This window comes from Myxine glutinosa, chromosome 12, assembly GCF_964187855.1.
Source record: "Myxine glutinosa chromosome 12, kmMyxGlut1.1, whole genome shotgun sequence".
In the NCBI taxonomy this organism is placed as follows: domain Eukaryota; kingdom Metazoa; phylum Chordata; class Myxini; order Myxiniformes; family Myxinidae; genus Myxine; species Myxine glutinosa.
In genome coordinates this window covers 73,826,339-73,851,561 of record NC_136272.1, presented here as the reverse complement: position 1 = coordinate 73,851,561, position 25,223 = coordinate 73,826,339, and the positions used below count along the sequence as shown (strand labels likewise).

Genomic DNA, 25,223 nt, shown 5'->3' with positions numbered 1-25,223 from the left:
CCAGCAAGTTCAGCCCAAGAGCAGACCGCAAGATGCTGAAAGAAGTCTCTAAGAACCCCAGAATGTCATCACGGGACCTACAGGTAGCTCTTGCCACTGTTGATGTCAAAGTGCATGAGTCTACCATTAGAAAGTGGCTGCACAAATTTGATCTACATGGGAGGTGTGCCAGGAGGAAACCTTTGCTGTCCAGAAAGAACATCAGGGCAAGACTTAAGTTTGCCAATGAACACCTAGGCAAAGACCAGCACTTCTGGAACAATGTGCCTTGGACAGATGAGTCAAAGGTAGAGCTATTTGGCCACAGTACCAGAAGACATGTTTGGTGAAAATCAAAGACAGCATTTGACCACAAGACCCTGATACCAACTGTAAAGCATCGGGGTGGAAATATTATGGTTTGGGGCAGCTTTGCTGCATCAGGGCCTGGGCAGCTCACCATCATAAAATCCACAATGAAATCTTCATTGTACCAGAGGGTGCTTGAGGATAATGTGAGGCCATCTGTCTGCCTCATCTGTGAGGAAAGTTGAAGCTCAACCGAAGGTGGACCTTGCAACATGGCAATGACCTTAAACATACCAGTAAATCCACCAAGGAATGGCTGAAAAGAAAGAAATGGAGGGTTCTGGAATGGCCAAGTCAAAGCCCAGATCTAAATCCCATCGAGATGATGTGGGGGTATTTGAAATGAGTTGTGCATGCAAGAAACCCCTCAAACATCGCACAGCTGAAAGAATTCTGCATGGAGGAGTGGGCAAAAATTTCTCCCAATCGATGTCAGAGACTGGTAGACAGCTATAAGAAACGCCTACTTGAGGTTGTTTCTGCCAAAGGGGGCAATACCACCTATTCGAGCCAAGGGAGTACTTACTTTTTCCACATGAGAAATTTGCATTCATGTTTATTTAAATTAGACAATGGACTACAAAATGTAAATGTTTCATGATATTTGTTATATTATATCACCTTTATCTGTCAATATTGTTGAAATGAAGATCAAATAGCTGTATGTTGAAATATGTTGAAAAAGTCAAAACTTTACATGGGGTGTACTTACTTTTTCACGTGACTGTATATTGTATATAGGAAAATCCTGAACCATAGGAACCCCCTTTAGAGGCAGGGGTTGGCCTTTTTTGGGCACCTTGGTCCTCTTTTTGAAGCAATGTTTTATGGCCGGATGCCCTTCCTGCAGCCAACCCTGTTAGTCGCCTCTTGCGACACACAGGGAATTACCAGTGAACTAGTACTCAATTTGCCGACCTCGGAGGGATGACAGGCTGAGTCAACCCCATGGCGTTAATTCAGCGATCAACCGGGATTCAAACCTAGGATCCTAGGATCCAAAATCGGCACCCTAACGGCTAAGCCAACACCAGGCTTAAAATCTAAGGTTCTAAATTATTTCCTCGAGGGCTATCCTGAATCATAAGTTCTAAATTATTTCCTCGAGGGCAATCCTGAATCATAGGTTCTAAATTATTTCCTCGAGGGCAATCCTGAATCGTAGGTTCTAAATTATTTCCTCGAGGGAAATCCTGAATCATAGGTTTTAAATTATTTCCGAGGGCAATCCTGAATCATAGGTTCTAAATTATTTCCTTGAGGGCAATCCTGAATCATAGGTTCTAAATTATTTCCTCGAGGGCAATCCTGAATCATAGGTTCTAAATTATTTCCTCAAGGGCAATCCTGAATCATAGGTTCTAAATTATTTCCTTGAGGGCAATCCTGAATCATAGGTTCTAAATTGTTTCCTCGAGGGCAATCCTGAATCATAGGTTCTAAATTATTTCCTCAAGGGCAATCCTGAATCATAGGTTCTAAATTATTTCCTCGAGGGCAATCCTGAATCATAGGTTCTAAATTATTTCCTCGAGGGCAATCCTGCATCATAGGTTCTAGATTATTTCTTCGAGGGCAATCCTGCATCTCAGGTTCTAGATTATTTCCTCGAGAGCAATCCTGCATCTCAGGTTCTAGATTATTTCCTCGAGAGCAATCCTGCATCTTAGGTTCTCGATTATTTCCTCGAGGGCAATCCTGCATCTTAGGTTCTCGATTATTTCCTCGAGGGCAATCCTGCATCTTAGGTTCTAGATTATTTATTCGAGGGAAATCCTGCATCTTCGGTGTCTAAATTCAGTGGAGCCATATTTTTTTACATGTCTAAATTATATAAACCATTTATTTGAATAAAATTGACATGGATGCACACAGCAAAAAATACAGCACCAGAAACTGGGGAATATTTACGCAGGATAAAATTGTCGTATATCGAGAGTCCTCGTTCGACCATGAAGTCAATGGTGTCTTCTGTCCTTGCTAACTGTGCTCACATTTTTGTGAAGAGCGTATCTCGAGCAACAGCAGCGTTATAATTGTCACAACATCACAATTAACTGAGCAGGGATAGGCCTATATTGTTTCTGTGCTCTCGGTCACCCTGCCATCGGTTGTCGGAAATTATTTAGACACATAAAACATGCGAAAATAATATTTGCACCGAAAACGCAGGATAGCCTCGTAAATCATAGATTATATAGGTATATGACTGAGATTTTGTGAGGAACACAGATCCGGTGTAATAAAACCAAAAAATAACGACGTGACGTTTAGTCAGCAAAGTGAAAGTCAAGGTAGTGAGAAAGGTAAGTAAGTGGGTGAGGAAAGGTCATACGGCAAGGAAAGCTGTACATACAGACAGGTAAAACACTTCACAAAACCCACCACGATACAATCCTCGTGCACAGCCTCCATGGCAAGGTAAGCATGAACAGGGCGTAACTAAATTAAGAGAGGAAGTGGGGAGGAGAATAATATATGAACCACGAATATAGAAAACGTTTCCGATTATTACCTTTTCAAATCCAATCACAATGGTAGAATTATGTTTCTGAAATACTTCATGACGTTATTACAGCATCGACCTAAACGTCAAATGAAAACCTTGTTAAATGTTTTATCTTATACACCGCTTAAAGTGGAAACACGACTTCTGCGACATCTATTGAATTTTTTAATGATTATTTACTTGATTATTAATTATTGCTAATGGCAAAGCGTCGATGGGTTTAATGAATGATAACTTTTGTATTCGTGCGTTGATTGATATTTGTAAGGTTCGAGCATTTAAGAGGAGATACGGCAACTGATAAGATTAATATAACGCGAAGTGTGTGTGACGCGGCTTTATGTGCGTTTGTATGTCTCCCGTTTCGGGGGATGCTTTTGAAAAACTCCGCATGCAGGCAAAGCTCACCATGCGACGAGAAGAAATGTATGATACCAAACGAGATACTGTCATACGAATATATTTTAAACGTATAAATACAACATGGAATCGCAGTTTGTTTATTAACAGTGGCTACAGTGCGTTGAGATACGACCTTGGCTGGCTGATAGGATAGGAAAGGAGGCGAGGGGAGGGAAGTGGGAAAGAGAGAGGAGGATGAGAGAGAGGCGAGGGATAGAGGGATGGGAGGGGATAGAGGGATGGGAGGGGGATGGGAGGGGGATGGGAGGGGGATGGGAGGGGGATAGAGGGATGGCAGGGGGATAGAGGAATGGGAGGGGGATAGAGGGATGGGAGGGGGATAGAGGGATGGGAGGGGGATAGAGGGATGGGAGGAGGATAGAGGGATGGGAGGATGGGAGGGGGATAGAGGGATGGGAGGATGGGAGGGGGATAGAGGGATGGGAGGGGGATAGAGGGATGGGAGGGGGATAGAGGGATGGGAGGGGGATAGAGGGATGGGAGGGGGATAGAGGGATGGGAGGGGGATAGAGGGATGGGAGGGGGATAGATGGAGGGGAGGAGGATAGATGGAGGGGAGGGGGATAGAGGGAGGGAAGGGGGGTAGTGGGAGGGGAGGGGATAGAGGGAGGAGTGGGGAGGGGGATAGAGGGAGGAGTGGGGAGGGGGATAGAGGGAGGAGAGGGGAGGGGATAGAGAGAGGGGAGGGGATTGAGGGAGGAGAGGGGAGGGGATAGAGGGAGGGGAGGAGGAGGGGAGGTGGGGGGAGAAGGAGAGGGAAGGAAGTGGGAAAGAGAGGGTGGAGAGAGTGAAGGGGGGAGAGAGGGGGGGTGTAGAATCTGCACAGTTGAGGCGTGAAGTTGCGCATCTGACTCAAGAGCACGACATTGGCAAGGTCAGATAGGATTGACATGGGAGGAAGGCGGTGCCTCTGGGAGCACATCAATGAAAACATCTCTGTGGGTCAAGAGTCAAGTTATCACCTCTGCTTCCAGACACTACGCCTCTTCTGAACTTTACCCTTCCCGTATCAACCCCGTTCAAGCGGCATAAAAGAAGGAACACGAGAGGGTTTCGCCACTTCCTGACCGGACCAGAGACCTGCTGCCAAGAAGAGCAGAGGAGAAAAAGGAGAACCTACTTGCGAACTGGACTGGAGAAGAGACTCATTGCACTAAGACTAGAAGGTGCTGAGTGGGGTCGGGGCTGCGCTGAGCCCAAAGCGACAGACGAGGGTCCGAGGTGCGAGGCAGGGCAGCCACAGGTCCCTGGGGAGGAACAAACCTTCATACTGACGTACACATCGACATCTGTCCTTGCTACCCCCTTTATAATTAACCAGTAACAGTACCCGGCATTGCCAGGTTCCTCCTCCCACCCCATCCCCTCCCTCTGCACTCCCACCTCACCCCTTCTCCTCCTCTTATCCCACCCTTTCCCTACGGCCTCCTACCCCACCCCATTACCCTCCCTCATCCCACCCGCTTCCTTGCCTCCGCCCACCCCACTCCTTCCGGACTCCTACACCACCCCTTCTCCTGATTCCTCCCATTCCACTACTCCCTCTGTACTCCCATCCTTTCCCATGACAGGTGGTGGCTCGTGTGTTTATAAGTTATCTATTGTGAGAAAATGACTGTTAAAAAACCCCTACTAAGTTGTATCGTGGTAAAAAAAAAAAAATCTGATCCTACAAAGTTTCGGCTCAATTAGCCATGGGAGCTCAGAGGAGAAGGCAGACATTACCAAGCAGCTTGTAGAGTGCTCGCAGAGTGGCTTAAACACTCCAACGAATGGTTGATGTGGAATGGCTGATTGTGTGTTTGTAAGATATTGAGTTATAAGTGATACGTCACTGTGTCCAGCAGACAGAAAGTAACTGTGTTTGATGTCCCAAAATGTGATGCGCCTTTGCCTGGCGGTTGGGTGTCTGGGCCGTTGGAAAGGTTACGATGCTCAGCTAAAAGGCAGAGCTTACGATGATGGAAGAGAGGAGGGATGGCGTGGCCTGTGGAATGGGTGGTGCTTATGACCCAAAGACACATGCTCAGATTTATATATATATATATATATGATACCTTTAATTTGTCAACCTTGACCTGCAAGAGCCTGCTGGCCACAGCTAAAAGAGTTATCATCAACCTGAGCAAAAGAGCTTAGGCAAACGCCTGCCCCCTAACCGGTGCCCCAGTACCCGTCCGTCGACGGTGCCCCAGTGGATGAAGTCGAAACCAATCCCTGAACTGGAACTTCATTTCTTCTTTTCTTTTTCTTCTTTTCAACCCCCCTCTTCTTTTCTTCCTTTCTAATTTCTTCGGTGTGATCTGCTGGGCCGTGTGTCATACGTGTTCGACTAATAAGGCTGCAGAAGGGTTTAAGCGTTAATGGGGACAACACTTTTGGGACTGTGATTTTGACTGTCGCTTCTTTCATTATGACTGATTGTGTGTGCCTTCTGCTCGTATTGATTATTGTTTTGTAAATGTGTTAATTTAATTTATCCTTGTAAATACTTGTGAGCTAAATTATTTGGTAAACAGTTGTTTCCAACCTGCCTGTTTCATCGCTTTGCTATTGACTCGATTGAGGTGTAAGTGACTAGCCAGGATGTTGACCCCAACCAATTGGCTCAATAACTTTAGCCAATATGTATTTGGCAGTTCCGCTTGACTGTACCTGATTAAGTAAATAGACAAATATGTAGAGGGTGCGAGCCTCAATTGATATTGCCAAGTCAACGAGAAGGTCACACATGTAGCAGCATGGACCCTGGCAGGTTTGGTGGTATCGATCGGCATTCGTGGTTGACTAGCAACCCACTGGGCGCAAAGTTATCGGTGGCCTCAGGATTGGGAGTTCGAGAGGAGTGTGGGAAGTTCCCCTAGTGGTAAACCCCGAAATCCGGATCCGCAACAATACGTTGGACAGGCGTCTGCGTCAACACTCTGTTTCAGTTTCTCAAATGCAAGCTGATGGTCTTCGGTAAATCTCAGAGGGGTGCCTCCGAGTTTCCGAGTAAATCTCGGAAAGTGCAGAACATGCTGTGACAGATAGTTTATCAGTCCAATGAATCCACTGAGGTTTTCCTTATCCTGCGGTGATTGCTCATCACTCGTAATTTATAATGTTGCCTTTTGAGAGATGTTTATAATCCGATTTATTTTTGTCTTCTGAATAATTCCATTACAATTACCTTTCCTCTTTGGGGATGGAAAACAGGATGGCATCTTCCGCATGATGCAGATCTTCCCAGGATCAGGCGAGATGCCATATTTGCTGTAGATCGAGCCGAAGTAGTTTATATGGTTGGTCTTGACGATACATTACAATGAGTTGAAAACTAGACCCTCCCTTCGTGCTACTTTCATCAGGTTCAGAACATTGCAATCATGGTCCTCTTCAGTTCGTCGTTGGAGATACTAATACAGCCTGGCGCTTGCTCGAGTATGCGGTCCATGGCTTGCAGGAACAGATCCTGGCTGACACCTAACCCAAAACCAAATCTCTTGAAGCACCAGCGTCCGAAGGGTGTGTGGAATGTAGTCAAATCCTGGCTTTCCTCATCCAGATCCACAGCCCAATAGCCAGCCCGAGATCTAGTTTCGGGAGTATTGTGGCGTCACCAAATTCCGGGTTCAGCTCATCTATTGTCGGTATCTTATGTGTACACCTCTTCAGCCAAAAGTTAAGGCACCAATCAGTATGATGGTCCACTTTCCTGATGATACCCTGTTTTCCATTTTCATCAGTTCCTCCTTAAGCTTCCCTTTGACATGAACACCACACTTCTGCGGTGTGTCAATCGGTGTGTCAATCGATGCTTTTGCATCATGCTTTAGAATTTAGATGAAGCCTCACTTTACCTTTAAAATGCCTGATGCAGTCAAATCTGTCTGGGAACAGCCTCTTCAAATCATCCATGGGATGCACCTTATAGAGCTGTTTGTTATGGCCCAGTGCTTTTGGAATCCTTGATGCTGGAGGTGCAGGATTCAGCAAAGTCTGCTGTTGTCCAGCAATGTTGTGTATGCTGACGATCTGAGATGTCTTGCTCATTTTGAGCTCTCTAGCTTGTTTGAATCTCGTCCCAGCTATAAACTGTCATTCAAGTGCTTTGGAGGCAAGCTGAAGCATCAATGCGTTTGCTGTCCCTCAGAATAACGTGAGTGAGTTGGTGGAGCTATCATAGCAACATTGCTAAATTCCAAATGTCTCCACCCTCAGTTGAGGATCCTGCATCAAAGTGGCGACCCTCCATAATTGCAACCTCAGCCAAGAAACTACTTTGGCTGAACTGACTCTTTGTATAAAGCATGGTGCATGACTTAGAGTTTGGTGAGAGGAGCTCAAAATCATCAATGGTGGAAGATTGGTTGCCAGCTTAACCTCCCATCTTATGGATGATGCGCGTTTTTGCTGTGAAACGCGAGGATTACGAGGAGTTTATTATCAGGCTGAAGAATCGAACCCAGACTAGCCATCTCAAAGGCAAGTGTGCTCCCTTTGACCCATCCTGTCAGACCCTCTATGAAAATCCTGTCAGTCGAACAGCTGTGAATGAAAGCTAACGTGCGGCCGATAAAGCAATCACGACAGAGGATTATATTTTCAATTTTATCAGAACACAAAGCAAGACCATCAGTAAGTTTTTAGAACATAATGCATGACGCAACACATACATTCATATACATTATAACATCTTGTTATCACAGGTTCTGAATTCAAACTCTTTAACCACAAGTGAATTATTGTCATTATGTTTACCTGCTGTCAATAAAACCAACCTGCCGTGCAACAGCTGGAGGAATACTCACAACTGCTGAGCTTAAGAGGGGCCACAAAGATTTCAGAATGCTGCCCATCAATGGTACGGTACAGCAAGACATACGTGTGGCGGTCACTGTAAGAATGAATTAGAGAAGCGAAGAACACATTTCAACGACCTTCACCTGTACCGTTATCAACACTTCCCGTGACAGTTTCTCACAACAACAACGACCAGATTTACTACCAGTAATTCTTCAAGTTCTACACGAGATCAACTCTTACCAGTACCTAATGATATACCGATGGAACACAAACACAGGGAAAGTTTATCAATATTAAAAGGAAAGTGTTACTAAACAGCTTAACACAATTTGGCATTCCATGACACAACTTGTACCATTGATGGGAATGACATCACAATATCTCATGCTCACTTCAGGCAAGGAAACAGCAAATGCCTTTTATGCACAAACACGTATTGTATTCCCGTTGTAAAAGCACCGAGGAAACATGGTGCTGAATTCGAGTACCTGTGCAGATCATTTTAAAAACGTTTCTACTGTCCATGACATCACAACCCTTGTAGTAATCTGTTAGTAAAAGTTGGCACAATTTATTAAGATGTTTGTGCTCAAAATGCATTGCATCATTGAAAGTCGAGGGTTGTTGCGTTAAAGTAGCAAACCTTATTGAGTATGTCTTCCAAAGCATGTAAAAAACGTTTGTTTGTTTTTTAAATCAGTGTTTGCCTTGGTACCTGGTACTCTAAAACCATGTCTCTTAGGGAGTGTATTTATGGCAATCCCTTGCAAACAAGCCATGTCACATGATTCACTTAATATTGTCTACATGCAATCTATCATCTACCAAAAATGTTGCACTCAAACTCTCCAGGTACTTCTAGGAGGAAGATGAAACAATGAATGAAGAATGAATGAGGTGAGAATGTAAAAGATGAAAGGTAATCGTAATGGAATTATTCAGAAGACAAAAATAAATCGGATTATAAACATCTCTCAAAAGGCAACATTATAAATTACGAGTGACGAGCAATGATGGAATGCAAATCTCCGACATGCGATTCATAAACACCAGATGGTATTTTCCTCTTGAGAGATGTGATCACAGGTGGCACAGGCTATTCTCACTTCATCAATGAGAGAAAATGACGAGGTTCTGATTCCTTCAAATTAATGCTAGCGCCATTTCCTCTTTACTGGTACCAATACCTTCACTGCTTGGCATGAATCTTCACCCCCCCCCCCCCCCCCCCCCCACATTTTTGGTGTACCCACACATCTCTCTTCCCTCCACTGTCTTTGTTTGTCATCTCCAAACCTTCTTTCCCTTTTATTTTTCCTTCTGACACTTGCAGTTATAGGCTGTACACAAAACACGTGACCTTTTTTTTTTTTTTTACACGTTTGTTTGGCTCCCTCCCTCCTGTGACGTTTTGCCTAAACCCCACCCTACAAAATACGTGACTGTGAATGAGAGCATTGTCGCCTTTTTTAAAATTTGATCAGCTTACATTCTGTGTTTAAAAAAAATAATCGGTAGCATTAGACAATGAGATAGAGTTGCCCTTCAGCCGCCTCCAAATTATACAAAATTCTAGTTGAACTTTCTGCGTCCTCCTTTTCTGAAATTCCCTCTCGTAGCTTCAAATTAATGATTTGGACGAATTCAACCGAAAGCAAGTTTGTTCTCAATTGACACAGGACATGGTGAAGAGAAATCCAAGATGGCTGCATACAAGAAGATGAAGTCACGTGACTGTGGCTCTGACACCCTCCTCCCCCTCTGACGATGATAAACACATCCCACCCCACAAAGCATCACGTATTTTGTGTATGGCCCCTTTACCCCATCACCATGTGTGCACCTAATCAAGAGATGGCCACCTATAAATTCATACTCCATCAGCATTGTCTGTTTCAAAACTCCAGTTCCTTACCCACTCAACATTTGTTATCTTAAAACACCAACAATAGCAAATGTCCTTTGTTGTTAAAAGAAAGCTAATTTGATGAGAGGAAAATTAAGGAAGACACAATGGTATTGGAGGGGAGGGAGGGTTTGAGTACGTATCCAAAATTTGACTGCACTATGCACACTTCACATTGCTACTGCATCACTCTTGGTATTTCTGATAGACACAAATACATACATTATTATGCAATGCCTGTAGTATAAGAAATATTTCATGGCCATATGTCTAACCGACACCACAAGTTGAAGAAGCATTTATCAATGTTCTCCGTCCCAAGTAAGGATCACCAAATTAACCAATCCCTCCCACAAAAAGTCCCATAACTGTAAACACTACAGATGTAATCAACAACAAAATGCAACAAGCCATTACAACTCAACTTTAGACAATTTGTGGTTGTGCTTAAGGCCGAGCCACAGCTTGCGAAAATATTACACTGTGTTGATATCCACAGGAAAAAAACTACAATCAAGACTTGTTAATCTCTACTGAAAATCCCACACTATGAGTATGTGCACCTCCACATATAAAGTAACATCACAATTCTTGCATGACCTATACAGAGAATTAGTACCAAATATCAAACCCTGTTTAGTTTTCAGGTTTTAGAACATCATTATATTACTTATCCTTAATAAATAACTTAGAAATCATGTAAAGCCTGTAAGAATAATATTTAGTAGCACCACAGTACAATGATGTGATTACTGCAGGGATAGCAGAGATAGGATTCTTAGAAAGGGCCTGAGGTAGGGATAGCTTTTGGGAGACAAGGTGGAATTAAATCAAGAACTTGCAGCTCATATGAAGATAAAGGTGGAAGAGGAGATTATAAAAGGCAATCTTAATGGGATTATTTGTAATTATATAATTTCACCGAATGGTAAGACTGCACTGAACAGATAGTGTGGTCTTGTTGAATATGACTACAGAGATACTGGGAGCAAAACTACAGAGATACTGTCAGAATCCTTGCTGAGCAAGTGCAGCAGACACGTCCGCGGCAAGGGTAGACAGGTGTGGGCCATCGCCAGAAGTAGAAGCATTGCTGAGACGTCTTGGGGTCGTGGTGCTCGAGTGTGCTGGTAAGCAGATTACAATATCGGCGCCGTGGTCAGTCCGGGCCTGCGCCCTTTCACGGAAATTCAGCTTTTGGCTCTCAATCTGGTTTTCCGACAGGTTAAAGGTAAAAAGATGGGATAGAAGGGATGTTGGACTGCTGCATTACATCTTGGAATGAATTCTTTAGATTTTACTATATTATTGGTGTTTAATCATTGCCTCTATCTAACTTCTACCGCAATACAAATTCAATGATGTTCCGTTACAAAGTTGACAACATACCGCTGTATTCGTCATACTCTCACCTTCACATTGCCCCCGCCTGGTGTGTGGCTCGTGTTCTCCAATGAACCCACTTTAGATTTTGCCTTGTCCTTATAATTCACCTTGTGGCTAACCACCTGAAATGAACCACCACCACCTGCATGCCGAGTTTATGAGCAAGCCATTAGAAAACAGGAAATTACATTTGCAATAAATGACAACCAAAGCTAAACAATCTTTACATGATCATCCGACGTTTGATGGTACATGCCTGAGAAAAATTGATGATTCAAATTACAGTTGTGCTTTAGCCAATGCTTGGTTGTTTAGTTTGGAGTCACCTAATACTACAGTTCTGAGCAACTACAACGGACAGCACTTGGTAGAGAGCATACCTCCACCAGGTTGAGCAGTTTACATTTTGTATCGCAATGATAGGCTGGATCTGGATTCGGACCTGAACCAAAATCGAATTGGTTTGTTCTTGTCACCTAACCAACTCATCTTGTCACCTAAACAAAGTCGTCCACAACTTTTTGAAATATGTTATTTATCGTTTTTGGCCCCATCAATGGTGAAGAATCACTTTTAAAAAATTAATTCTCTGATCCGGAATTGGATCTTCACCAAAATCGAATCAATTCTTCTTTATCACACACACAACCTGCGCACCATGTTTCGTCTGAATCTGCCTGCAACTTTGTGAGATATCCTGTTGACAGACAGACAAGCAGACAGACAGGGGTGAAAGCACAACCTCTGTCTACCTTAGGTGACGGAGGTTTAAAATGGCAGAATTTTTGACAGTCCTCCACCTATTTAAGCTCCGTACATTCCCCTTACTTCCCCTCCTATTAGTCCCCTACCGGTTTTACTGAAGGGGATTATATTGTTGTGGTTATGAGAATAAAGGATAACCCCCCTCATAGGTAGACGCACCACTACATGTAGCCTCACTGTAGTATAGTTATTTCTTAGTAAATGTAAGGTAGTCTCCTTTCCTGTGTTAATTTTGCGTTGAGCAGGCCAGTGAGCTTAGGTGTTCTTTTGCGCTGGAATGCCACGTGCTCGGCCTGAACAAGTCTGGCAAGGCCGAAGGGAGGAGCTGCAGGGGGAGTGGCCGGTAAGCAATGAGCTGCCAATCAGAGCTCGAGGGGAGTGGCTCACCACAGCGATGAGAGGTGGGGCTTGGAACATTCGGGTAAGGTCGGGGAGGGGCTATATAAAACCCTGCCCCGAGCCCCCCGCAGCAGACGCGTCAGAACGCACGAAGACGAGAGTCAGAGTCGGAGTATCAGAGAACGCACGAGAACGAGAGAGAGGTGAGAGTTCACTGTGAGACAAGGAGAGAGAATCGCCCAGCCCCTGAACAAGTCGAAGTCCGGAATTCCGGAATGTCCGGAGTCCGGAATGTCAGGAGTGGAGGACGCCAGGCTGGATCTGGATTCGGACCTGAACCAAAATCGAATTGGTTTGTTCTCATCACCTAACCAACTCATCTTGTCACCTAAACAAAGTCGTCCACAACTTTTTGAAATATGTTATTTATCGTTTTTGGCCCTATCATAGTAAGGGCATTTTATGAGATATTTCACAAATCTGTTAACTAAATTGTTACCAAAAAATTTCTTCACCAATATGTTTGCAAAGGTGTGTAATAACATGTGTTAAAATGTTGAAGTTCAACTCCCGTGGGAAACCCAGAAAAAAAGCTGTTGAATTCGGGTACCGAAAAATTATTTTCGAGAATTTTTTTTTTTTTAATCGGCCCTTAAGTAACTTATGAGGGGTCAAATACGGGTTTTTCATGATTCTGAGTTGATTGTTAACATTTATATTTTCACTTTTACATTTACACACAAAGTAGCTTTTATTTCACATACATATATAATACTCGAGTTATTTCTCATTCACAATGTCAGAAGTTTCAACAGTCATTGTCTATGTCTTCTTCAGACTCAACAACATCATGACTGCAGTTTCTGCATGTAATGCCATTACAGACTCCACAGGCCGAGATGCACGTGACCCCATTCTTCTTGCAGCTGCATCGCCGGTTGCTGCAATCTCCATGACAATTACAGCTCGTGAACTGCAATAGCTCCTCAGGAGCCGTGGGGTCCAGTGTTGGAACTGGCATTCGTAAATGGAATAATCTTTACTTCAGTTCCGCTCAGGATCTTAGCTTTGTCGAGTGCCTTCAACTTCACCCGGGGGAAAGCTGCTGTTGTCTGTGGATCTGGCAAAGGTGGTGCCGGAGAGGTGACTTCGATCCAACCCATTGAGTGAAAGGGAGTGTTTCCGTGAATAGAGACAATGTTTAAATCTATATTGTCTCCAACAAACTGAGTGACTGCATTGTTTGTTTCCCCAACCTCCATAAAGACCACCTGATCATTACTTGACAATTCACTTTCACTGGCTGGCACTTTGGCTGTCATCACTGATTGATCCTCAAGCGCAGCATCAACCGCAACCTCATCATTGATCTGTTCATCGGTTTCCTCCACAATGGTGTCAAGAGTGCCAGAAGTATCTGGAACATCATCTCCACTCCTACTATTAAGGAAGCAGTATTTGTAGTTTTGTGTCTCCGTGTAAGACTCGGTGTATCCCAGCCGGTGGAACTTGTTGAGCATCCATTTTGACCCAAATCTATGATCAAGTTGTATGGCAAGCCCCATTTGGTGTGGCAATACTCCAGACCGAGGTCGACAGGCCTTAATAAAATTCTGCCCCCAAACGGCAACTCTTTCGTCTGTCTTGACAATCGGTCTCAAGAACATCTGAAGGCTTGCAGGAACAAGTGTCAGCTGACTATCGATGTCAGTCATACTGTGTGTGGTGGGGTATGACTTTGGACCTAAATCAATGAAGGCAATATCATTGGATATGAACTTGAGTGCCGTCTTTATGATCTGAGTCTTCTCATCTCCATGGTCAAGATTAGCATGATGCTCTCGCAGAATATTGTCGGTGCCATCTTTGAGACAGAGTACATCTGCCCTTCTTTCCTGTGTTGTGAAATACAAGGTGTCTTCGTATTTCTCTAGAAGTTTTATCTTTAGCCAATGCTTTGAATAAGAAAGGCTCTTCTCTGGTGACTGATCAAACTCCTGCAGCTTTTCATGGACTTGGTCCATGTTCATTACCCCATGTTCTAATTCTGAGTCTAACCATTCGCAGAATTCAATAAAAACTGCCTCTCGCTCCTCATCAATACTCCTCTGTCCTCTCTTCCTTTTTCCTTCCTCATCAGTCTTGGACAAACTGTCACCTCTCGCAAACATAAGTTTGCATCGCAAATGGTACAGTGTTTCTTCTGCTACCAAGTCGTTGATCCCTTCCAGGCGTCCAGTGACTTCAGTGCCCCAGTCATCCCCGCGACTCCTTGCTGTCTTCAGCAAGCTTGCCTTCAGTGTATCTGCAGTCAAATTATCTGGCACTCTGTATTTCTTTCTAGCTTGTGCTGGATTATTTTTGTAGAGCTGGGCTGGTTGGTTGCAAAGAATGCATACATCCTTATACAGGAGGTCAACTGACTGTGATCTTCTAGAACTGCAGCCAGTTGATGAACTGAACTCACAAGTAGTGCGTCTTCTCTTCAACTTTGATGACTCTTTCTCTGCCTTTGATGCTTGAGCTGACTTCTTGGTGGTTGCAACAAAGTTGTTGTACAGATCATTTTTACACTTCTGGTGGTACCTCAGTTTTCCTTCCTTTTGAGCCTCCTTCATACGTTCCACAACAGTAACATTTTCGACAGTTTCTGCTTGTTTCAATAAAGTTGAGTATCCCTTTGGAGTTGCCTGTATGAGCCTTTCAGCTGGTGTATCCGAGCATGCACAGATGAAGCAATTGAGCACAGGTGGAGTAACGTCTTCATCCATATTGCTAGACTCCATGTCCTGCAAAGTAGAAAATGAGATATATTTAGAAATTATTTTTCCACAAAGGAGTGTCTGTGGTGAAATATAAATGTTAACAATCAACTCAGAATCATGAAAAACCCTTATTTGAGCCCTCATAAGTTACTTAAGGGCCGATTTTAAAAAATAAAAATTCTCGCAAATAATTTTTCGGTACCCGAATTCAACAGCTTTTTTTCTGGGTTTCCCACGGGAGTTGACCTTCAACATTTTAACACATGTTATTACACACCTTTACAAACATATTGGTGAAGAAATTTTTTGGTAACAATTTAGTTAACAGATTTTCATATGTTTCCCTTACTATCAATGGTGAAGAATCACTTTAAAAAATTAATTCTCTGATCCGGAATTGGATCTTCACCAAAATCGAATCAATTCTTCTTTATCACACACACAACCTGTGCACCATGTTTCGTCTGAATCTAACCGCAACTTTGTGAGATATCCTGTTGACAGACAGACAAACAGACAGACAGAGAGAGGGGTGAAAGCACAACCTCTGTCTACCTTAGGTGACGGAGGTTTAAAATGGCAGAATTTTTGACAGTCCTCCACCTATTTAAGCTCCGTACATTCCCCTTACTTCCCCTCCTATTAGTCCCCTACCGGTTTTACTGAAGGGGATTATATTGTTGTGGTTATGAGAATAAAGGATAACCCCCCTCATTGGTAGACGCACCACTACATGTAGCCTCACTGTAGTATTGTTATTTCTTTGTAAATGTAATTTGACCGCTTGGGCGTACTTGATTGGCGTGGCTTGTGTGAGGTCTCCTTTCCTGTGTTAATTTTGCGTTGAGCAGGCCAGTGAGCTTAGGTATTCTTTTGCGCTGGAATGCCACGTGCTCGGCCTGAACAAGTCTGGCAAGGCCGAAGGGAGGAGCTGCAGGGGGAGTGGCCGGTAAGCAATGAGCTGCCAATCAGAGCTCGAGGGGAGTGGCTCACCACGGCGATGAGAGGTGGGGCTTGGAACATTCGGGTAAGGTCGGGGAGGGGATATATAAAACCCTGCCCCGAGCCCCCCGCAGCAGACGCGTCAGAATGCACGAAGACGAGAGTCAGAGTCGGAGTATCAGAGAACGCACGAGAACGAGAGAGAGGTGAGAGTTCACTGTGAGACAAGGAGAGAGAATCGCCCAGCCCCTGAACAAGTCAAAGTGCGTGAATTGAATTGCCCGTTATCATCGTTGTACATGAACTTTCCCCGTGCCCTGTGCCCTGCACTCTGCTACCTGTATTAATCGCGCTTGTGAAGACGACCCGTTACGGGCCACAGACGCGCGACCTCCTTGCCTGCGCTCCCAGCGTACGTGCCGTGAACACCAGAGGGCGACGCCGGGCGAGCTGTCCGGAGTGGAGGACGCCAGGACGCGTTTTGGAACGTGAACTTTTCCTTCCTCATTTTTCCCTGTGTGAGTGAGAGGGCCCTTTGTCTGGGTAATAAGTTAAACTGTTAAGTGCCTGCTCTGTGTCCCCTTTCCTTTATCCTGATCACTGTACATTATAAATAAATTTGTTCTTCCTCTATTTGACCGTTCCCGTCCTTTCCATCAATTGGCTTAGCATCGCACGAACCGAACCGCTCGAATCGGGTTCCATAAAAGTAACGGCACGAGTCACGTGATACGCACACCGCTTGGGCGTACTTGATTGGCGTGGCTTGTGCGAGGTCCGGTCCCCGTTTTCGTGGCAGCATGGGTCAAAGGTACGTGCGGCGTCGACCCGATACCCTTTTTCACGCTCGCTGCGGAAGTGGCGATTCGGCCTCGTGGACACGAAGACCCAAGGGGAAAAAGGGGTTTAATCCCCCTTTGTAACGTGGACGGGCTTCGGGAGATCCGCAACAATACGTTTGCTCTCCATCTGTCCTACCTGTGTTTTTTCACACTTTTTTTCGCATACCCTCTAACATATTCAACTGAAACTTGGCACATGGCTTTATTATGATAAGTTACAGAACAAGATAGAGTTTCAAGGCGCTTCGTCAAGTTTTCGCTGAGTTATGCCCTTGTTGGACTTAGAAAATATCACATCGGTAGGGGACATGAATCGCAAAGCAATTATCGCTCTTGTTTATATCTTGTCTCTACCTTCATCCCTTTTTCTCTTCCTTCACATCTCTCTTTTCCATAACTTCACATCATCCCATCCTTTTCTTAAAATAACCTTTCTAAATTTACCACTGCCACCCTCACTCTCCCTTACCCCAACCTTCCCTTTGTTGGTTTGGCCTCAAAGTCCTCATTTACGGTTCCCTTTTTTGTATGCAATATGTAGATGTTCCGCTCTCCAGAAGTAATTGCTGATTTAACGACTTTGAGAAATTAAAATGATGAGAACACTGTCGGAAAATCAAGAGTCATTTGTCAGAACTACAGGTGAAGGCAGTGACTGGTTCGGTACTGGACAAGGTCTATGAAAGGGAATCATTTTCTCTTCAAATTGTACTTGATGTACATTTGGAGCAAGTTATGAAAGTGTCTCTTTTCAATTACAGTGCGATTTATATAGAAGACAAGAAATTAAGTAAGCTGAACGATGAAGATGAAAAAAAGTGTTGGGCAATCAAAAGGATTTATGGAAGACCAAAACAAAGAGTAAAAGGGTTGTCTTATTCGATTATATATTTTACACACATCGACGAATTGACCTGCCTGCAAAACACCAGGGTGACATTTTATAGCTAGGATGAGATTCAAGCCCAGGCTTGTCTGCTCAGAGCCGAGTGTGCAAACCTCTCGGGTTATTCTGCCAGCCCTTTTAAAATCGCAAAACGAACGTGATGATAACAAAAAAATTACATCATTTTTCAGACAGCTAGAGAAGTAGAAATTGCAAAGCAATTAAAGTACTTCTGAGCCATCGATTCAAATAAGGGTGGAAGCACGACACAAATTCGGCACGATAGACACAAATGGCACAACATTGTATAAAAGAAACAACAATACCCAGGATTGGCAGATAAGGTGTAGCTTCATCATCGAGTTCAGGGTAATTCTCAGCAATAGCAATGAGGATAACGACTCCTATTAAAAAAAAAAATCGATTTAACTGTGTATGTTTTACTGTATTTGTGTGTGGTTGCCCAAAGAAAGGTCTTGTGGCCAAACCAGCGAAAAAGCATTTTCCTTCATCGTTTTTGACTCACTAGGCCTTCTATCAACAAGGTGGTTTAGTGTTGGCAACAAAGTCCAAAGGGCTGTTATATCTTGCATTATCAGTGAGGCTGAAGAAACAGGATTAAAGAGAGGTGCTGAGGCAGTCTCTCGGGTCCATAGTCTTGCTGGCAAAGTTTGATGTTGTTTTATAAATTTTTCCGATAGCATTTTACAAAGCCAAACTCATCTGCCAGAGACCTACTCCCCAAGGAAAAATGTCTGTTGAAGAAAGATTTTTTTTCTGGAGAGCTCTGGGGAGGTGAGCAAGACTGGATATTGATGTTCATTGCCCTGTGAGGATTTGAATCCTCTCAAAACCCTTTCAAACTATTATGCCCATGTTCACTATGTCATATCTCTCAGTGTTTTTATTGCAAACATTTATCTTTCGACTTTGGACCTCCATGATTTTAACCTGATTTGTAGCTCAAGTTGTCCTTTGAGCCACATTTTGCAGTCACGTGACTGAAATCCATCTTCTTGCTTTGTATCTGGACCTACAGACATGGGGCAAATCAGTTATTTTTTACAACCAATGTTTTCAAATGTATTCACATTAAAGAAAACCATCATCATGCACCATGCTGTAGACTCTAGACTCTAGAGGATCTCTCTATACTCTGGAGGAGTCTAGAGGATCTAAACAGGGTCTAAACAGGTTAGAGGGTCTAAACATAGTGTCGGTTCTGCCAAAGCAGTTCCTTAGTTCGGGTTAGAATCCTGGACGGGTTGCCATTCCGCCAAAGGAAAGCAGGGTAGGAATTTGGAATTTGTTCAGGGTGCCGGCAATAGCTTGCCTATACTTCATGAAGGACATGGTGGGATCTTTAACCTCTATACAACCAAAGCTGGCAGATGGGACGTCTAGGTTAACATCCATCGGAGGATGGCACACCCATCGATTAAGTCCCTGTCTGCGAAACACCCAGGTGACAGTTTATAGTTGGCCAAGATTCGAAGCCAGGCTAGATAACTCAAAGGTGAGTGTGCGTACCTCTACGCAATCGTGCCAGCCCTTAAAGATAACAGCCTGAAAAATAAACATTCAATGCACGTTAAAAAAAATTTTTTTTTTAACAATTAGTCTGTTAATAAGCAGGTGCTCCAATTGTGATTTAACAGTTGTAATAAAAAAAAATCATCGAAAAGAAAGGTTTGGCAAATGACTGGATATTAATGTCAAAGAAACACCCTATTTGGTATTTATGCACAATTATAACCACAATCGTTGTGTAGTCATTATTATTATTTTTATATGGGCATGTATGTATGCATGTATTGTTATGTTTTTGGGGTATGGATGAAATACCTTAATGAAGTTCAGAATGTGTAGATTAGCATGATCCGAGTGTCCCGAAGGAGAAGAACCCACCTCAATGTAAATTAAGTTCGGCCGACTGTCCTGGTAAGAGCGTTTATGTGTCTCCACACGGACGAGTGGAGTTGTGTTATTTAGGTAGGGCTTATGGGTAATAATTCCCCTGTGTGTAAAGGCCTCTTGTAATTTTGCCCTTCATTTTTATATTCATCAAAAAGCCATGCCACGAATGCTCCATTCACCCACAACACCGACAGGGCTAGCAAAATCCCCACAGCTGCCTGATAGGACTAAACACCGCCCCTCCTACAACCGAGGTCAGACAAACTTTCTCGATGAAGGACTAGGCTCCGCCTCGATGACGCGTGTAAAAGGAAACCACACCCCGAGCTTTGTGAGTGGTTGAGGAACGATGGGGCGATTGGTGATATGACGTCAGGCAGCTCGGGCTGAAAAGTATAATGAGGAAGATTCCGCCTAAATCGCTCTCTTTTTGTTCTGGTTTTGGACGTGGTGGTCTCTCTTGCCTGGTCGCTTGCTCTTCGTCCCTTCTTGCCTGATCACCGATGAAGGAGGACGTGATTGTGCGGCGCTTCGTGCGGGGTGCACCTAAGAGACGGTCGGAGCTCGCTGCAGCCGAACGAGAAGGACCAAGGGAGGGGATCTTGCCTGTTTGCCTCGCACCGGCAGCTGGCTGTGGACACGACTTCGCGCGCCAACGTGTTTTCCCGCGCAGGGATGCGGGACCTGTGAACCACACCAAATTCTCGTTGAGACCGGAGCTAAGTGGCCGCACGACACTGAATATTTATTTTCGTTATTTTTCCGTTGTTCGTGTCTGAGTCCATGTGGAGGGACCCTCATTTAAAACTTGTAGTTTACCTCACCTTCCCTGTTACTTTGCATTATTTAAATAAACCCCGTATTGTTTGCATTTCTTTGTCGTGCCTGTCTTGTTCGTTTATTCGTTTCTGGGGCGAGGAGTAAACCCCCGTCGCAGCCGCCCATTCAGGTAAGGCCTCGGGTCCTCCCCCGCACGCGCCAAAGAGATAATCCCTTCAGGTTTGGCTTATACGCCTCGGAGTTTAAAGCTCGTTTTGGCCATCCGTCACCCTGAGGTGTTCACTACAGGGTAGACACGGCAGTATGTATGTATGAAAGAACTTTATTGAATTGAAAACGGCCTGGCCAATCTCCACCAAATTTTGCATACTTGCTGGGGTACCTGGTGTCAGGCCACGGCCACAAAATAGGTGCCCATACCTTTCCCCCTCCCATCCCCCACTTCCCTTGTGAAGGTGGGAGATGACTTGGAATGTTTTTTTTTAGCCAGGTCAGTCTCTTTCTTGACTGCCACCATGCAGATCCCTGCTATTGCTTCTGACTATATCCTCTTAAACGACTCAACCTAGGATCATAAAACCCATAAAACCTAGAGAACATCTGGGAATATCGTGACATTGTGAAAGTAAACATCCATCATTATTTACTTTTAATGATATGTATACATGCATCAGCAAGAAGAGAATTGGGTTTGGGTCATTTAGTGGCACAATTAGGCTACTCATTGTCACTTGAGAGTTGCAATGCCACGGATTTTCCGCATATTTGTGGTATTGCGAGTTGTACACGTGACCGTGACAGGTTTGTGTGAAGTCAATGATAGCATCATAGGGCAGCGGAAAGCATTAAATATGCCACGCTGTTTAGATGTGGGAATGCCAATTTGCTTTTATAAGCAGGAGGAGGGTGAGGATCGGAAGACAGGGTTGCGGTTAGAGGGGAAAGCGAGATGGGAGAGAGTTGGGAGGGTGAGGTTGAGGCTATGCGGGAAGGGGTTTGAGGACTTTTGGTGGGGTAGCGGAGTTGAGGATTCGTGGTGGTGAGGAGGTGGGGTTTGAAGGCTCGAAGTGGGGAGGGGTTATGCCTTAGGGTTGGGAGGTGGAGGATGAAGACTTCGGGATCGGAAGAGGGAGGGGTGAGCAAAGATAGGACAGAGTTGGGAGGGGAGGGAGGTTAAGGCTTTAGGAGGGGTGAGGACTTTCAGTGTGAGAGGGGGTGCGGGGGGGGGGGGGAGGGGGAGAATTGATGACCAGGATTGTGAGCCAGGGGACTTGGGTTGTTGAGGACTTGAAGTCACATTTCACATTGCATGGATATTCTACTGGTCTGCTAGTTCACATAATAATGGTGGAACTTGGAATCAAATAATGCGCTTTCACTGTTGTCATTTTGGTCAGACATGTGTGAGGGCATCATTACCCATATACAAATGTACTTGTACACATGGAATATGGATTATCGGTGTCTACCTGGCTATTTCGGGGCGTATGTCCGACGTTGTCCATTGATTGGCACTTTGCCTGCACATGTCCATAAGTCGTTTTCTGACTGAAGATTTGAACCTGCATGGGAACAAAGCCAGAAGGTCATCGTGTGCTTCAGTAAAAAAATTAAAAAATATTGCCATTACACCAAACATGAACGATTTAAATTGCAACCACATTTGCCTTATGAATGGAAGCACATGTAATTATATTACGCAAATATTGGTAAAAACCACCGTTTAGAGGCCATTTTAGAGGCCGTTTAGAGGTTTAGAGGTTTAGAGGCCATACGCAAATATTGGTAAACACGACATTAATTGTCAGATAATGAATTTGTAAATGCATTCTCTTACAAAAATCTTCCACCAGATCTAATAAATTATACTCGGATTTCTTTCAGGTCTCAGAAGACACCATCGATTTAGGTCAGTGATTTTCTTTCACCATTTGATATAACCATACCACTTGTGTGTACAGCTATTTGTCTAAGAACATACAAGTGCAACATACAAGTGCAAGAACATACAAGTGCAAGTGTACTGTATATAACCCAAAAGTTTGGGTTATCCCAATTAATCAAGATCAAATTAGCAGTGATACCAATCATATGTGTTTATCATTATAAATTAATTATAAAAGATTGTCATAAACTAATTAAATATAATTAATATTGTGCCAAATATAGTCATACATTCCACAGTTCTGTAAGGTTAGTTTAACTTCTCTTGTTTTTTTTTTGTTTTTTTTGTATGCTGAATCGAGGCTCGTGAAAGAGCTGACAACCGCGAGGGAAAGACAGCACAGGGGGACCACGATGGAAAGACAGTACAGGGGGACCACGAGGGAAAGACAGCACAGGGGGACCACGACGGAAAGACAGTACAGGGGGACCACGAGGGAAAGACAGCACAGGGGACCATGAGGGAAAGACAGCACAGGGGGACCGCGAGGGAAGGACAGTACAGGGGGACCGCGAGGGAAAGACAGCACAGGGGACCATGAGGGAAAGACAGCACAGGGGGACCGCGCGGGAAAGACAGTACAGGGGGACCACGAGGGAAAGACAGCACAGGGGGACCGCGAGGGAAAGACAGCACAGGGGGACCGCGAGGGAAAGACAGCACAGGGGGACCGCGAGGGAAAGACAGTACAGGGGGACCACGAGGGAAAGACAGCACAGGGGGACCGCGAGGGAAAGACAGTACAGGGGGACCGCGAGGGAAAGACAGTACAGGGGGACCGCGAGGGAAAGACAGTACAGGGGGACCGCGAGGGAAAGACAGTACAGGGGGACCGCGAGGGAAAGACAGCACAGGGGGACCGTGAGGAAAAGACAGCACAGGGGGACCACGAGGAAAAGACAGCACAGGGGGACCGTGAGGGAAAGACAGCACAGGGGGACCGCGAGGGAAAGACAGTACAGGGGGACCGCGAGGGAAAGACAGCACAGGGGGACCGCGAGGGAAAGACAGTACAGGGGGACCGCGAGGGAAAGACAGCACAGGGGGACCGCGAGGGAAAGACAGCAAAGGGGGACCACGAGGGAAAGACAGTACAGGGGGACCACGAGGGAAAGACAGCACAGGGGGACCGCGAGGGAAAGACAGCACAGGGGAACCACGAGGGAAAGACAGCCAATGGGATTCATGTTCCAATGGGAATTGTTCTTCTCTACTTCCAGGTAATTCCACATGAGCTCGATGAGATTCATGTCCAGACCCTGGGCTGGCCATTCTAACAGTTGGAGCACAGCAGCTGTAACCTTAGCCTCCAAGTACCGTTTCACTATATTGGAAGTGGGTTTTGTTTGAGTCATTATCTTGTTGGAAGATGAATACTCATGATGAAACCATTTCCACAAAGTACTGGAGTATCTGCTTGTACTTCTCTTTTGTTGGCCTTCCATCAATTGTCGCACGTTTTCCTTCACCAAAAGCTGAGATACAACACCTGACAGTCACATACCCTCCCCCGTGTTTAACAGTAGGGTGCAAACATTATGTGTCATGTCGGCGTGTGCACTGGCATTTCTTCGATCCAAATAATTCAAACATCAATTCCTCAGACCAGAGTACCCGATTCCATTGTTCAGTCACCCGATTTTGGTGTTGCCTTTTAAATTTCAGTCTTTTCCCGTTTTTGTGTGGTCGCTTGCTGCAACTCTGCCAGGGAGACCTGCTGCAATTAGCATTCTGCGCACAATGCTGGTCATGATGTTATTGCTCAGGCCTGCTCTCATTTCACTTGTCAGTTGCTGACTTGATTTTCTTCTCTAGCCTAAACTGAGAAACCTCAAATGCTTGTCTTGTGCTGGAGAGGTTCTTCTGGGTCTTTCTAGTCTTGTACTTGAGCCAGTTTATTTGAGGCCTTGCAAAGTGTACAACCTCATACCATTGCAGGAGATCTTCAACTTTTCAGCAATTTTATTCATAGTGTGCCATTCTTCTCGCAGAGTTTGGATCTTCACATGCGGTTCGATTGAAAGTTGCTCCCCTTGGCACCATTCTGAAACCACTCATAGACCTTCAAACAAGGGAACAAACTGATGAAAACTAATTTACATAGCCATTGATTTGCAAATTTTATTGTGGTTTCTTGTCATTTGCATTAATGTAACTGATGTTGATTATTACTACTACTACTACTACTACTACTACTACTACTACTACTACTACTACTACTACTACTACTACTACTACTACTACTACTACTACTACTACTACTACTACTACTACTACTACTACTACTACTACTACTACTACTACTACTACTACTACTACTACTACTACTACTACTACTACTACGTAGAGCTAGCTCGGCATTCCATGACACGTTTCTTCCATTCATCTCTGTCACTCATGGCATTAGGTAGTTCGTTAACCAGACACCCAGTATCATTTGTAAGCTGATCTATACATGTTTTCGCAGGTCTCCCTGGTGCCTGTTTGCCGTGAGTTGGTAACCAAAGTAAAACATCGCTTGCGAGCTCATCTTTGTTTCTCCAGCAGTGCCCAGCAAATCTTAATCTGCGTTGACGTATGGTTACACTGATTGGTGGGATTTTTGCATACAATTCATATTTTGTGGGGTGCTCTTTCCATGAGATGTTAAGGGCTGCTCTGAGCATGCGAGTGTATGCACCA

General features: G+C 44.5%; 2 protein-coding genes across 8 annotated transcripts in view; both read right to left on the bottom strand.

Moving 5' to 3' along the window:
- HPRT1 (hypoxanthine phosphoribosyltransferase 1) overlaps positions 1-25,223 on the bottom strand; it is a 684,029-nt gene that overhangs the window by 80,400 nt on the left and 578,406 nt on the right. Inside the window, exon 1 of one of the 3 annotated variants that reach the window (XM_068131912.2) lies at positions 2,734-2,797. The exons of 1 other annotated variant lie outside the window; for it this stretch is intronic. In XM_068131912.2, coding sequence (XP_067988013.1) covers positions 2,734-2,763 — 30 coding nt within the window. In that variant the 5' untranslated portion in view covers positions 2,764-2,797. Of the gene's footprint in view, positions 1-2,733; positions 2,798-25,223 lie in introns of those variants that run through there. One more of the 3 variants, XM_068131911.2, reaches the window with a different exon arrangement.
- LOC137437518 (microtubule-associated protein tau) overlaps positions 7,860-25,223 on the bottom strand; it is a 52,737-nt gene continuing 35,373 nt past the window's right edge. For all 5 annotated transcript variants that reach the window (XM_078766010.1, XM_078766009.1, XM_068131905.2 and 2 more), the window contains 4 exons: positions 22,066-22,158; positions 18,851-18,932; positions 11,387-11,502; positions 7,860-11,183 (listed from right to left, as the gene is read on the bottom strand). In XM_078766010.1, coding sequence (XP_078622136.1) covers positions 10,983-11,183; positions 11,387-11,502; positions 18,851-18,932; positions 22,066-22,158 — 492 coding nt within the window. In that variant the 3' untranslated portion in view covers positions 7,860-10,982. The remainder of the gene's footprint in view (positions 11,184-11,386; positions 11,503-18,850; positions 18,933-22,065; positions 22,159-25,223) is intronic.